Source organism: Poecilia mexicana, unplaced genomic scaffold, assembly GCF_051168715.1.
Source record: "Poecilia mexicana isolate PSO_F unplaced genomic scaffold, ASM5116871v1 scaffold_17, whole genome shotgun sequence".
Taxonomy (NCBI): domain Eukaryota; kingdom Metazoa; phylum Chordata; class Actinopteri; order Cyprinodontiformes; family Poeciliidae; genus Poecilia; species Poecilia mexicana.
The window spans coordinates 29,257,458-29,272,505 of NW_028263386.1; the positions used below are offsets into that span (position 1 = coordinate 29,257,458).

The window sequence follows — 15,048 nt, forward strand, 5'->3', positions numbered from 1 at the left end:
ATACCAAATATTCATAACAATACAATAATTAAATGGATGTGTATCATGTGGACATAACTGGGGAAAACTGCAAAGATTTTCTTTCTAAGTTGAAATTAGAACTAATGTAACTGAATAATCAATGTAACCAGCAGTAGGCCAGCCATGTTGTATGATAATAAGCGACTGTGTAGTATTACTCAGACGAAGAGAGTTAACATTCTGACCAGCATTAATATGAAATGTAAAAAGTGTTGGGATAAAGTGCAGATACTAGAGGAACATCCTTTAGCTTCAAAACAGAGACAGAGATTTATGCCAACAACAAAAGAACATCCTTTTCTCCTCACCAGCGAGGAGAAAAAATACCATTGAGAGGAAGAAACTGCTTACGACTGGGAACTGTTTTTAAGCCAATTGATGTTTGGGACAGAAAGGCCTGTATAGTCTTTATTGAGTACTGTGACAAAAAAAACCTTTCTCACTCATCTTTGTCCTGATTAGAATAGTGTTGAGCCAAAACCATTTTAAAATTTTCAGAACCTGAAAAGAAAAATCTGTTTTGTTCTGTGCTGTCCTGAAAATGTAAAGTAGCACACAAACACAAACAACTGTCCAAATGTTGACACATTGAAGACCACACTGCCTGCTTCAGTTCATTTTAAGAATCAAATAATCTACCTATGCTTTTTTGTATGAAATAAGCTTCAACAGGTCAGGTCAGTAAAATATAAAAACAACAGATTTCTTTTTTCTTTCCTGCCAGGTTTCAATGTAATGATTAACTGCTTTTCTCTGGGCGCGCACTTGGTCATAGGTCAAGTTTCATAGTGTTTGAAACTGAGGACAGCACTTTCACAGACTTGTTTCTAAGTTGTGTAACGTTGACTAAGCAATATTTCAGAATCACATGGAGGGGAGGTTAGTGGTTTGATAAGAAAATCTAAATGTTGGGGCCCCAAGTAGTCTACAATACATTCTAATTCATTGTTATCCTAATTAAGAATGATTATTACTTTAATATTAATGATAATTGAAAAACATTGAGTCATAAAGAAATATTCAAAATCAGTCAGACCTTTGAATTTGGTATTGTAACTATCAGTTAACCTGTTTTAAGCAGAGCCCATTGAACTGTTATCGATATAAGCTGATATGCAAACTGCCAGCAGAGATAAGTAGGTCATGATAACCTGATGTAAATGGTTTCCACAACACAGCATGTATCTGGAACACATAGAACAGCATATCTAAAAGGTTTCTGTGCATCTGTCTGAACATTCACAGCTCATTCATCATCAGGCAGATCAGCAGCTGCAGAGCAGAGAATGTTTGTCTGACTGAGTTTGGGCTGATTGACATGAGGTTCCCTCACTGACCAAAGGTCTGTACACTGTGTACAGAGCAGAGCGGCACAAAAACACCAACGAGGAGACAAGGAGTGACAAGGAAAAGAATCGTCTGTGATGTCAACTATCATTGCAGAGAAGCAGGAATAAGATGGAGGGAACTTTGTCCATTCTGAATATTTAATATGAAAAATGAAAAAATCAAAAATGGAGACAGAGATCTATGCTAACAATAAGAGCATAAACATGACCAGAAGGATGCCGGCTTCAGCAGGCACATTTTTATGATCAACTGACAGACGCTATGTTGTCCTGTTTGATACAGCCTATCAACTCACAGGATGTGCCAGAACATATCAGAATACATTAAAATCACTTTCTGAAAACACGCAATTCAGAGAAAATAACAAATACATTCATAGCACATTAAAAAGTACAGCTTTCAATTACAGTGTTGTGGATTTCAGAACTTTGTTAAAATGATGCAGCAGCATCATGAGGCCTAAGTTCACACAAAGATCAAAAAGTGTTAAAAATATGAAAAACAAGATTAATAGCAATAATCACAAAATTATCTACAAGATTATGACATAAATTACTGTCCAGTTATCAAAACTAAAAGTGTTACATTCACAGTTAAGGAGATCTGCAACTGAAGAGAATGACTTTACGTACATAATGTGCATGTGTTTACAATATGGACTATTAGTGCAGGGAAGAAAACACAGACATGCAATAACACAATAAAAGCTGTACAAGCCACTATCCTACCTGCACACAGTTGTCACTATCAACAATGACTGTTAGACACAATTTGAATTGTTTGAGTTACAACATTTAAATTTTCTTTGAGTTATTCATGTAATTTGGTTTAATTTGATTTCAGCTGGAAGTTGTTTTGGGGGTATGTACCCCATTACCAGCTTTGAATTTCTGGAGACTGACGTTTTTATCCATTCTTCTTAGCAAATTAGGAGGAACTCAGCCAGACTGTCAGAGTATCAGTATTCAAGCCTTGCCACAGATTCTTATGTAGATTTGTCTAAACTTTGACTAGTCCATCCTTAAAAATAATATGTAATGACCTAAACCATTTAATTGTTGCTCTTTCTGTAAGGTTAGGGCTGTTGTTCTACTTGAAGTTGAAACTTCAACCTGCAGTTTTGTGAATAGACCTATATTTACGTGTGAAAAACTTTATGTTTTGGTATTAGCACTCATCTTATATAGTACCAGATGGAGGGAAAACTAAGTTCTGGCTTTGGTTTCCACTTTCAAAATAAATAAAGGTTTATATCTATATATTCATTAAAATATATATAGACTACTATTGTATATACATTTAAGCTGGGGTTTTATGAAGCACAAACCTTTTAATTATAACTTTATAAAAAAAAAAAGCACCACAACAAGTCTGTGCTGATGGGCAGCCTGAGCGCTGCTAAGAACCTGAGACAGCTCATATTGAAGGAGGAAGGGTTAAAACTAGAGGTGTGCCGATCGATCGGTCACCGATCATAATCGGGCCGATTTCCGTGAAAAAGTGCATGATCGGTGATCGGCGATCATTGTCTCTTGTTGCCGATACCGATCATCTCATTTCCAGCCTGCCTGTACAGCTGGTCTCCTCTTTCCTTCACTCTGCCCAAACGCGCAGCAACAAATCCTAAGCGATGTGGAACTATAACGCACTGAGTTAATGGGGAAGTTTGCGTGTTGCGGCGGAAAATTAAAGCAGGTCAAAATGCATCAACACAACGAATCTAATACGACATAAAAACAATGAGATACTTGACGGAGTTTGGCTACATCGAGGCTCACTGCAGTAAAAAAGACATACGGAGGATCAGATAGCAGGTAAAGCAGCGCACAGCTACAAACACTCACCCGGATTAGCATGACGGTCAGAAAGCTAAACAAATAACCTGGAAAATTATTTAAGTCATCGAGCTGCGATGTAAGACGCTGGTTCTGCTCTCGCTGTTGAACCGCTGCTACGCTACAGGTAGTAATATTTCACAGACTGAGCTTCGCTTCTGCTCCACCTGGTAGTGACTCTCACACCGAACCTGCTTAAAGCTGCAGCATCTAACTTAAAAAATAAATTTTACCTACATATTAAAACTGTCGCTGTCCTAACATGAGACAGATAATCTCTATAAATAAATAATCCATCTCCTCCCTGATCTGCATAATTACTCCGCTCAGTCAGAAACAGCCAATCAGAGCTAGCAGTAATCAGCTAGCCGCCATGCTATCAGGAAGTTTTCATTCAGTAACTCTGGATTGTTTATTGTAATGGATCCTGTTTTTGCCTTTGAATGTTAAGTTTTATACTTGAATTTTTTTGGCAATGTTGAGAGGTTTTATTTTGGCTCTTTGCGTTATTTAGCCTCTTCAGAGCCTTCATATGTTATCAGTCTGTTAAAGATAGTATTATCATTAGCAGTACAATTTGCACAAAGCCTGTTTTGTTTAGTTTTCTTCTTGAAAAAAGTTATTAAAAACAAGTTTTTGTCTAAATTAAGGTGAATTCATGGTTCCTTTTTCCACATAATGTAACCGGTAGTGTTTATGATAAAAAATAAATAAATAATAATTATGTGATCGGTATCGGTGATCGGTATCGGTGATCGGCCCTCATGGGTGATCGGTATCGGCAGGAAAAAACCTGATTGGCACATCTCTAGTTAAAACAATAGTTTTTTTTGGTACTTGTGAGAACTTTGTCAGAAAAGTTAAATTTGATGATTGCACTACATTATATTATTTACCTAAACAAAGTTATAAATCTCTATTAGTGCAATGTTGCTTTGATATTGTCTAACAAGCAGAGAAACAACATTTATGGAATCATAATATTTAGATATTATGATTCATCTTTAATGACGGGTTAAAACATTCAAGCTATGAAGTAAAATTGAACATAACCATATTTAAGAAAACACAAATAATCAGACATATGAATGTTTCAGGTCATTTTATTATCACCTGCAATCCAATTATTGCGCAGACTTGCTTTTGTGTGAGTTTTGCATATGAAAAATATACTGACATTTTTAAGTCATACTTCATAGCTTAAATTACTCTCAACAGAAATCATAATTTAGCATTGTAAAAATAATTATCAATAAATTCAATTTCTTGAAAGCAATAATAATCAAAATACATTGTATTCACAGAAACTGTTGCAGCAGTGACAGAAACACTGCATATTACACAGATCACTCACATTATTACATTAACATTTATCTTAGTCATTTCTACAGGACTGATATTAGTCCAAATATATATTTATAAGTATGAAGAATAGAGACAGTCAAGTTTTTTTTGGAAAAGTTGTTCAAATTGTAGATATGGAATGTGATTGAATTAAAATGAACACATTATTAAAATGCTCTACAAACTGTAGGAATGTGAGTTTAAGAAGGTTGATTATGAGTGGAGCAGTTAAAATGTTATGACTTCTGCCTTTAAAGCTTCGCTGTAGCAAAGAACTGAGCAGGTTTTTAGAGATTGGTCCAAAAAATGTGGAGGATCTCAGCCAGTAGAACCCACATCGGAATGAATGAACTTGGTTCTTTTGAGACGTTATCAGTAGGTAACATCTTACCTGCTTTGCCTAACTCTTTCAACGCCTTAATTTTGTATTAGTATTCAGTGTGTGATGCTAAATCAAGCTCTTGAGACAACATGTGATATTGGGTTCACATGAACAAAAAACAAACAAAAAAACAAAACAAACATCCTTTTCCCCTTACTATTATAAGATTTTCACAAATCAGGAACCTAGCTTGAAGAATGTGTAACAAGTGTGAAATAATAGTCCAGACTTTTCTAGAGTTTTGTATCTATTTCTATGTTGTTCTAAGTCTAAGAAAACTTAGAAACACACAGTCTTATGTTTTCAGAAAAATAGGGGATTTCATTATCTCAATTTGTGTTTTAAAGAGTCACTTTTAGGGATGAATCCTAAAAACATATTGACTTTGCAATATTCTTGGTAAATATTGTAATATTTTTTCTGATTCTTTTTTTCATTTGTGCTTTCAGTGCACAAATGAACAGTGGCTTTTTGCATCTGGTCTCTGTTTTGAACAGCTACTGCTAATTAACATTATTAGTGGCTGATCGTTACCCAGTCACAACAGGCTCACAACAGTTATAAATAAAGTGTCTTATTTTCTTATTTCCATTTTAAACTCATCATCATCACTTATACCTCAAAAAGAACTGAAAAGTGTGGGAGGCTTCCTAGTAATCACAGTCTTTGTTAGCCAGCTCTGCTATACAACTGGACAACAACTTCCAATTTTATTTGAAAATAAGTTTTAAATTTAGATAACAGGGTGCCAAGCTTAAAGTTCACACCTTCATATCACAGACTCATATTAATAACTCAGACTGAAACAGCAGTTAAAAGCTTAAATTTGGTGGAAAGACTGTTAACATCTGAGGAAGGTTTTTATTTTTGTAGAAGTTCAAGCTAACAGCATATGAGAGCAGGGCTATTCAAGAACAGAGAAATTTGTTCTCTTCCCTAGAGTTTCAAGAAGAAAATGACATTGTTCTTTTAACATTTTAACATAATATTTTCTGTTCTTTTAACATGTCACATTTGCATCAGAAAGTGACTTGGATAGAAATCAATTGTTATTAACATTGAAGATTGAGGCAGATCGTATACCAAGCTCCCTCCAGGTATGACAGACTGGACAGTGTTCAGCATTTGAGGCTTCCATAACTGCCTGTTCAAAGCCAACCAGGTGTAAAAACCTAAATACTTTATTAGTGCATCAAATGAGAATCAGAAATAGTAGCTTTACTTTCTGGACCTCAGATTAATCCCAGCCTGCCCAGACATAATCCTGACATCAACATCTTCTAGTTGATGTTTATCAGAGTAATTTTGTTGCAACTTCATCCTCTTGATCAGAATTTGAACTAAAAATGTAACAAGAAGGCTGTTAATTCAAAAGTAAACTTCACTAAAACATACCATCACTCAGATGATTTGGTCCTGAAAGGTATAAAGCAGATCTGACTTTAGTCATGATGTCACCCAGCCAACAACTTATCTGTTTTACACCAACACAACCAAGTTATCATGGTCCCAAACATCAGCCTTCGGTGAGTGTCATTGTCTCATTTTCCTCTGAGATCAAAGCGTCTCCAGTATTTGTGGAAATGTCTCCTGTTGGGTGAGCAGCAATCTGTTTCAAGAGGTTCTCAGATTGAAACAGTTCCTGGGTCCAAGCCTGACAGACTTCTTCTATTCCCAAACCCTCTCCTCCATACTCTGGAGGGAGAACATCTGGTGAGAAGAAGTCACTTAAAGTACGGTGAAAGTCTGTACCATGCATATGAACCTATGACAGAAAAAATACCATATACCTTAGGGTACATCCACAGTGGATGTTTGTGTGTAAACCAGAATGTAAGAAAATGGTTATTGTTAGCTCTGTGCTGTAGCAAATCATTGTGTGGAAGCGGGCAATGATGATGACTCTCACCCTCTGCTTGATCTTATCTGGTAGAAAGGGACGGATCATAGTGAAGACTGGACGGAAGAACATCGGCTCATTAACCAAATGAATTCCTCTCACTTTTAGTGGAAAAGAGTCCTGAACAAAGGATTATACAATCACATTATTTGGTGCTGGACACAATAACATATAAACAGTAGTTAGAGTTGAGTCTTGGGTGTCATTTTCATCCCATGTCACCTTCATACCGAAAGCACAGAGGATATCTTTCTGGCAAGGGAAGGGTTAATCTGCAGGGCATGGCCCAAACTCCACCCCTTCAGGTCAAATATCGCCTTCAAACCTCGCCTCTGCGTCTCTGTCTCCCTGGAGATGATTTCTGATGTCATCAGGCTGACCCTGAACACCTGGAATGCTGACCAATCTTTTGGGTTCCATTGCCCTGCAGAAAGGACATGTGGCATTAGTTCTTTTGGATAAATGTAACTGCAAATAGGTGAGAGACAGAGTGCACCCTGGGTCGGTCCCCATTTCATCACATGACAACACAAAGGCCAAGACCATGCACACATACACCCATCTACTAACACTGTGGAGCAGACAAAAACATAGCATGCCTTATTATGAAACGTGAAAGGGAGAAACTCAGAGAACACACTGAGTGACCCAGGCTGAGATTTGAGAAACATGTGTTTCATTGTGCAGAATGAAACAAACATTGCTTAACTGGTCCAATGTCAACAAATAGTGTCTCCTCTAAAGCTTGACACAAACACTATTTCCTTTCTATTCTCTCCTTTACCAGGTTGAACCCCATATGTTGGATCAGAGTTTACATCCCAGCACCATAAAAATGTGTTTAAGAGCAGGAGACCTGACTGGCCACAGAATAACCCCAACATGGCAAAAACAGCCTTTGGACAAATGTTATCTTTGTCCACATCAAAGATAACATTTACATTACATGACAGTAATGCGAGTTAACACTGGCAAGACTTTGAGAATGTGATGCAGCACATACACAGGTGTTTAGATTCAGATGATTTTCAGATACGCTCTGCTGGGGATGCAGTAGCAGTCTGCTTCACAGTGAGTCAGGAGATAACAGTCTGATGAAGAGGATGCTCAGGTTGTCTGTAATGTTCTGCATGTTATGAAGAAGCTTCCTTTGTCCAGTCATCTCCAGAGGTTCCAGACTCCCCAGAACAGAACCTGCCTGTTTATGTCCCTCACTCTGATGATGCTATCCTGACAGATGATACAGCAGCAGCAGCTACAGATGATTTGCAGCATCTCGCTGCAAACACTGAAGGACCTAAGCTTGATTGTAAAATGGATGGCAAGCAAAGGTTTTAATTTCATGGGGAGGAACTGAATTCTTCAAGTTAAAAAAGTGTCAATGTCAAATTTATTTAAAAACTACAAAGTGCTTCACAAAGGGTAAAAACAATAATGAAATCAAAAAATAGGATAAACTTAACAGGACAGTGCAAGCAAACAGATCTGATTGAACTCAAACAGAAACCAAAGAAATGAGTTTGCAGAAGAGATTTCAAAAACTGTACAGACTTTGCAGCACGAATATGAAGGAGCTGGTTCCAGAGTCGTGTTTCTGCAATGGCAAAGCCTCGATCTCTACTGGGTTTTAATCTGGTCATCAGCTGCTCTAGGAGTACCTCAGAGACTTTTTGGATTGTAAAAGTTAAGGAGAACAGTTGGATAATTAGATGCCAAACTTTTACGAGTAAGTAACACCAACATCAATACAAAAATGAACAGGCAGCCAATGTAAATCCTTTAAACTGGAGTGAGGAGGTCATGCCTTCTGGTACCTGTTAAAAGACGAGCAGCAGTGTTTTGGACTAACTGCAAGTGATGAATTGATGATTGAGTGATTAATTGATCGATTCCACAATATAAAGGATTGCAGTAATCTAATCTGCAGGTAATAAATGCAAGAACAATAGTTGTCAGCCTTTTAGGAAGAATGTAGGATTTGGCAGTTTGGCATAATTGATAAAACCAAGTCGACATTTGTTTCTCAAGTTAAACAGAACTGTCTAAAAACACTGAGATTCCTGCCTTTCTTGCACCTGTAGAGGCTTCGTACAACATTCTCACAAACACACAGCTATACTCACCAATTCTGTAGATGAGCACCCTGCTGCCAGTGTGGTCCCGCTGTGGGAGAACAGCATGGTATGATGTCTTGAGGAGACCAAACACAGATGAAGGAGACAGGCATGTGCTGATCTCAGGACTCTCCCTCCTCCAGTGCAGGTAGTTCAGCAAGAGCTGGAAACACATGTGGAAGAACTCTTACAGCTTGCTCTCCTATACATGAGCTTTGCATTTGACTAGACAATCAAATTGATACACCGTCCGTAGACCCCCGCCTATTCAATATTCACAGAAGGTTCTGTGGAATGTACTGAATCCACAGGAGTGGATGTAAGGCACATAGTAGATGTTAGCTTCTGTGCATAACTAAGACAATTTCCACTGAGCACTTTAATGAATATTAACCAAAAATATAGATATATTTCTTTGGAACTTAATGTGAAAGACCAACACAATATGGTAAACAATTGTGCAGTAGAAATAAAATTAAAGTGTGTGTGTGTGTGTGTGTATATATATGTATATATATGTATATATATATATATATATATATATATATATATATATATATATATAAAAACCAAAGGAGAAAGTTTAGCAGCTGTTTCTGTGGTAAGCTTATTTGCTTGTGTCCCAATTGCAGAGCTTTGACCCAGTTGGCTGGGCTCGCACTGCTTTCAATTGGTCTTGTTTGTCAGACATAAGTATTTTACACTTTCTTCACATTGCAGGACAGTTTGTTTCTAAATTACTCAGAAATTAGTGCTCAAATAAGAACCATTAGCTTCTCAAGATTTTAGAGCAAGTGGAGAAAAGAGTTCACCTAAAATGAGATTTCTTAATGTTCCGTCTTTTAGGAAATGTTGCTCAATCAACAGTAGTCAACAATGCTGTTTGTTTTGCCTTATGTGTGTTTAAATGATCATGCAGATTGTAACAACTCAGCTTTTTTGCAATGTTAGTATTAAACCAAATATTACTGAATACTTTAGATTTTAGCACTGGTGTGTTGTTTAAGAACCAGCAACTTTCCCTGCAATTAATGGGTGAGACAGAAAAAGTGTGGTTTTTTGCAGCAGACATGCTTCATTGGTTTACAATTGTTCTCTGCTTTGAGGTAAAGTGAATATGTCTCAATATTGTCATCTGAAGTGCCTCAAAGTACCTCCTGTGAACTTTATGTTGACAAAAAGTGAGATTTGTAAATGTGCGTTTCTTGTGCCTGAATTATTTATTGTTTTAATATTTATTTCTAGAAACATTTTTTATTTGAAAGCACCAAAGTTTGCATATAACTTTCTGTTTTGTTCACATAATTTTGACAATTTCAGACATTATCATGTATGTGAACATCTTTGTACCAAATATTTTTTTTATTCTTACTTGAGTCATTTTTAGACTGACAAATTCTAAAATATATTAAAGTAAAGCAGCTCTTATTGAGTACAAGTGCTAATTACTCTGCTTACCCCTGCTCAAATCTGATACAGATGATCGTCCACAATGCTAAATCTCCCAAAGAATGGTGGAAAAATCAAGATTTGCCACATGATTAAGAGCAATGAACCAATGCATGAATTTACTTTATACAGGTCTGGTACCATTCGGCTGTAGGAACTTTGATGCCAAATCCAGACATCGAGAGACATTTTTGTGTAGATGTATTTCCTGAATTGTGAAGAATATGGCTCTTCACGCTTTACATTTACATATTGCCTCTTTTCATTGTATTATTTCAGTAGATGGTGTCTGATTTTTATCTGGACAATTATCTAGTTAGATTTTTGTAGTTTAAATTTTTTTGGTGTTGCGAGGACTAAAACTAGAGTCTAAAATACTTAACACATTCTTTGCTAATTTTCCATTATAATATTGACTGAATAACTACAAAAAACACACAATTAAAACAAATGAAAATCATGAAAATCAAAACTTTATTCATTCAACTTCTTATTTAATGCTGCTTTTAACCAGATACTTTTAATATGCTTATATCTTATAGGTTTTTAATTATGTCCATAATTCCTTTAATATTGTTATAATTTCTATGCTCTTTCTTTCTGAAGCAATCCCTAATTTTCATGCAGATGAGGCTTTGTGAACACATTTAGCTAACAGTCAATGTAGGTAATTTATCCCTGGATCACAGTTAACTATAAATTAATGCAGCCTCAGCTCTTCTAAATGAATGAATGAATGAATAAATGGATAAACTTGATTAATCCCAGAGGGAAAATCACATTTCAGAACAAAACAAGATATGGGATATTTACAATTTGTAAAACATGAATATTATAAAGTAAATAATAGTGTTGCTGTTTTAACATTACTTAATAGTGAGCCTCCAAATTAAATTCTACTCTGGGTTCATCTGTGGTCCATGATATGATGGATGTTAAAGTTTGTACTTCTATACTGAATCTGTGAAGGCCTGTTGAGGACCTCAGGAAATAATTTTACAGGCTTTGTGACAACGGATGCCATCTGGAAGACATCCTCAGAGCAGACTGATTTTGCAAGATATCCAAAATAAAATGTTTTTGTTTTAACACAATAGTTCCATTGTCTAAGCTCTATTGTGTCTGTTTTGGTTTCAAAACTTCAAACCTTTGGCACGTTATACACAAAATGCATAAAAATGGACTGGTCTTTAAATCTTATTCAGCTTAATTACTTTTAACAAAAAAAACAAAAAAAAAAAAACTGTTTTTCTTTTCTACACAGAAAATGTAAAGTCTCTGCAATCGGTTGAATCTTTAGTGGTAAAAGCCCAGGCCTTCCTGCTGGCTGGGCTTCCAGCCTGTAACTGTCAGTGTTTTCCAGCTGGGAAAGCGCAGGTTCTGTACCTTCAGAGAGAGCGTCAGGTCGAAGTCTCTGGCGCGGAGGAATCTGATGAGGAAGCCGTCGGAAAACGTTCCCACAGCGGACAGATCATCGGCCTGCAGGGCTGCCCGCCTGAGCCTCACCACATGCGGCCTCAGCTGCTCTGAATTGTCCGGGAGCTCCGTGAGCTGAGAACCGTTCATATCGCACTCAGGTCGGTTTTCTGCTGCTGGTCTCCTCCGGACGCTGCTAGACAGGAGGGGCCGGTCCGGCTTCCAGAGGGGAGGGATTCGGAATGCACTTACTGTACAGTGGGGTGAAAGTGAAGTGTTTCGTCACCTCTGTTAGCACTTTGAATGTGTTCCTGTCAATCAACTCATTGGGTTTGTCGCAATTTGTCCCGAAGTAAACGCCCCTTACCTTGAGGACAAAGTAGTCTATTGATTTGCTGATTGGTTGCTATTACGCGCTGCGGTCATAGAGATTTGGTGAAAAATAATCGGAAATATTGTTAAAAGTTGTAAGTGGGGAATATGCACAAGGCTCGCTTTACTCAAAGCAATTAGAGGACGGAATAGACTTTATTACATTTTCAAACCTGGAGCCTGGAAAAATGTAAAAGATTGATAATTGATCATAAAGAGCTGAATAGTGATCAACATATTAAAACATATTGTTCCTATGAAGTCATCCGTACATGCTTAATGGTTAAATCAGAGATCAATGCGTCAAGCTGGGTGCTGTTTCTACACTGTGAAACCCAATGGTGCTTTTTAATAAAAATAAGTTAGTTATTTGTACTCATTTAAGCTAAATAGTAAGAGTAACTTTTATAAATTGAATAGATCCAAAACTACACTCTAAGAAATAATCCTGTAAATTTACAGTCAAATACTGGCAGCTATACACGCCAGAAGTTTACTGTGAATGCACAGTAGCTGTATCGTAATTAATCCTGACAATACATTAGACCTGCCCCCGGCCGGAGCTCTTTAAGCCCTGCATAGTTTAGACTTAGATATGTGATTATATGCATCATAATTTCAGGGATCTTGTCTCCTGTCCTAACATAGCATGAACTTCACTTTTTTTTGCCACTGTGGCATTTATTTTGAAAGAAATCCAACAGAAAGGGGATGGAAAGAAGGTGGGTGAGGGAGGACATGCAACCAGGAGCCACGTAGCAGAGTTGTAGTCAAGACCACCTACCCAAGACCAAGTCAAGACCACCACCCCGCGCTACTTGACACACACAAAAAAATAAGTTTTACCTTCAAAATTGCTTCTCAAATGGGCTCTTTGCACCTGAGCTTCCGCGTTCGGGGAAAAGCGGCTCGGTTGTTTCCAATCTATTGAAAATGGCCTTTTACATTAGGTGCTTGCAGGGATTGGCCAAGGTTTGTACATCGATCCGAAGCCCCAACAAGTCAGCTGGAGAAAGGTTTTAGATGTTCGCCTCGTTATGCATTCACTGACACGAAGGTGAGTTTTACTTAAACTTTGTGGCTAACATTAACCTTAACTTATGTTAGTAGGCAATATTCTCTGACATTGTTGAGCCAAATGTGCTATTTATGTATCTAAACATTCCAACGGACAATATTTTTATCTTATTGTCGTTAGTGTCACAGACTAACGGGGAGGTTTTTACTTCCGAAGCCTGACGAAGCTCAACAAGCCTCGTAGCTTAACAGTAGCGCAGCTCTGGTGTCAGAGATCTGGTTCAGCGGTTCAGGTTCAAAGTTGCTGCTTTTAGAAAAATATGACCGTGTTGCTTCGTGTCTCCGTGTTATTTCGTTTTATTACCTTAGCATGTTTCTTGTGAAGAGCTCGAATATGACGGTGTTTGTAGCAGCGTGTACAAGCGGATCAGTTGCTTGGCTGTCTGGCTTTGGTCTACTCTCTCGTTTCCATAAACTCTTTCAGGCTGAATATAGAAGTGATTCCATGGAAATAACTCAGGGAGGCTCCTTTATTTACCATCCATATCCCCTCGGTGCATTTAGGCTAAAGAAGCTGATTCGGAGTGAAGTGAAGGCTGCAAACTTTATGTTGTGCGGTGTTAGCTTTAACTGGTAAGGACAAATATGTACAAGCCACGACTTCTTAATTTAGGATCGCTTGGAAATTAATTAAAACTTTAAAGCCCATTATATTAGGAAGACACAAATCTTCATAGAATTGCTTTATTTGCATTTCAAATATGACTTTGTCTTTTCTACCTGTCATGGTAACTCAAAGCGGAAAGAAATAAGCCGCGCTGGCTCATGGAGATGTGACGTCAGCGCCCTAGGTGCAAAGAGTCCATTGATCTGAAAGATCTAGATTCCCATAAAACACCTAGATATTAAATACTTAGAGCTGAAATAAATTTAATCAGTAAAGATCCGTCCAGAAGAATTGGATCGTTCCTGAATGTCATATCAGTGCAGACTTTGGTCACAGCGTTGTCCCATATATGGACACCTCAGTCAACACCTCCACACAATGCAAGAGTGACAACTTTTTTTCATCGCAGATGCAACATGTGTGTCTCAGTACAGCTAGCTTTGCTAGCATCACGTCCACAGATCTTACCTTTAATCTTTCCTTCCAAGTTAAGCTAAAAGTTGGACGAAGTTCCCACCGTCTGTGAAAGCAAGCGCTGCTGATTTTACATGTCACCATATCTTATAATTTATGCAGCGCTAATATATTACTGACGATTAGACAGACATCTTCTCCCGCTCAGAGGAAACCACTGCGCATGTCTGGAGATCCGCGTGCAAGTAAAGGTGGAGGCATGGGTGACAACAGACAGTAAGTCACGTTATTGCTTGGATTTTACGGCGCCACCTTAAGACCCTGAACTTCACATTTTAACGGACAAAAAGCGCAACGGGACTTGGATGTAACGAGTAACGTGACAGTTTTGTAGAAATGTAGTGAAGTAGAAAGTACAGATACTTACTGTAAAATGTAGTGGAGTAAAAGTAGAAAGTATCCATTATTAAATCTACCTAAGTACAGATACACGAAAATTGTACTTAAGTACAGTAACGAAGTACTTGTTCAGGGAGGCTTATTAATAATCGCAAAATAAATATCAAGTCTGCAAACCTGATATCATAACGGACTGAATGTTATGTTTTTAACATAATCTTTGGTCGGCTTGTGGAGCGCAGGAGGTTGCCATGGCAACGGGTGAGCTTAAATGACAGAGAGAGACGGAGAATAAAAAGGTGGAGTGGTTTAGAGTTGATCACCTGTTCAGGTTGTTTTACCTTTGTTTACCTTTGCTGTGGCGAATC

General features: G+C 37.6%; 1 protein-coding gene across 1 annotated transcript; it reads right to left on the minus strand.

Moving 5' to 3' along the window:
* Positions 1-4,293: 4,293 nt before the first annotated feature.
* On the minus strand, positions 4,294-12,154 carry ttpa (tocopherol (alpha) transfer protein). The gene is made up of 5 exons (XM_014970746.2): positions 11,782-12,154; positions 8,956-9,109; positions 7,063-7,256; positions 6,842-6,952; positions 4,294-6,697 (listed from the first exon to the last, which is right to left on the minus strand). The coding sequence occupies exons 1-5, from the start codon at positions 11,959-11,961 to the stop codon at positions 6,449-6,451; spliced, it is 888 nt and encodes a 295-aa protein (XP_014826232.1). The 5' UTR covers positions 11,962-12,154; the 3' UTR covers positions 4,294-6,448.
* Positions 12,155-15,048: the final 2,894 nt, after the last annotated feature.

Bases quoted from the DNA above. Each gene is read 5' to 3' on its own strand.
- ttpa (XM_014970746.2), bottom strand. From the start codon at position 11,961: ATGAACGGTTCTCAGCTCACGGAGCTCCCGGACAATTCAGAGCAGCTG. The intron at 7,257-8,955 runs GTGAGTATAGCT...TCCTTTCTGCAG, and splicing joins GGTGCTCATCTACAGAATTG to GGCAATGGAACCCAAAAGAT. The intron at 6,953-7,062 runs GTATGAAGGTGA...TCCTTTGTTCAG, and splicing joins AGATATCCTCTGTGCTTTCG to GACTCTTTTCCACTAAAAGT.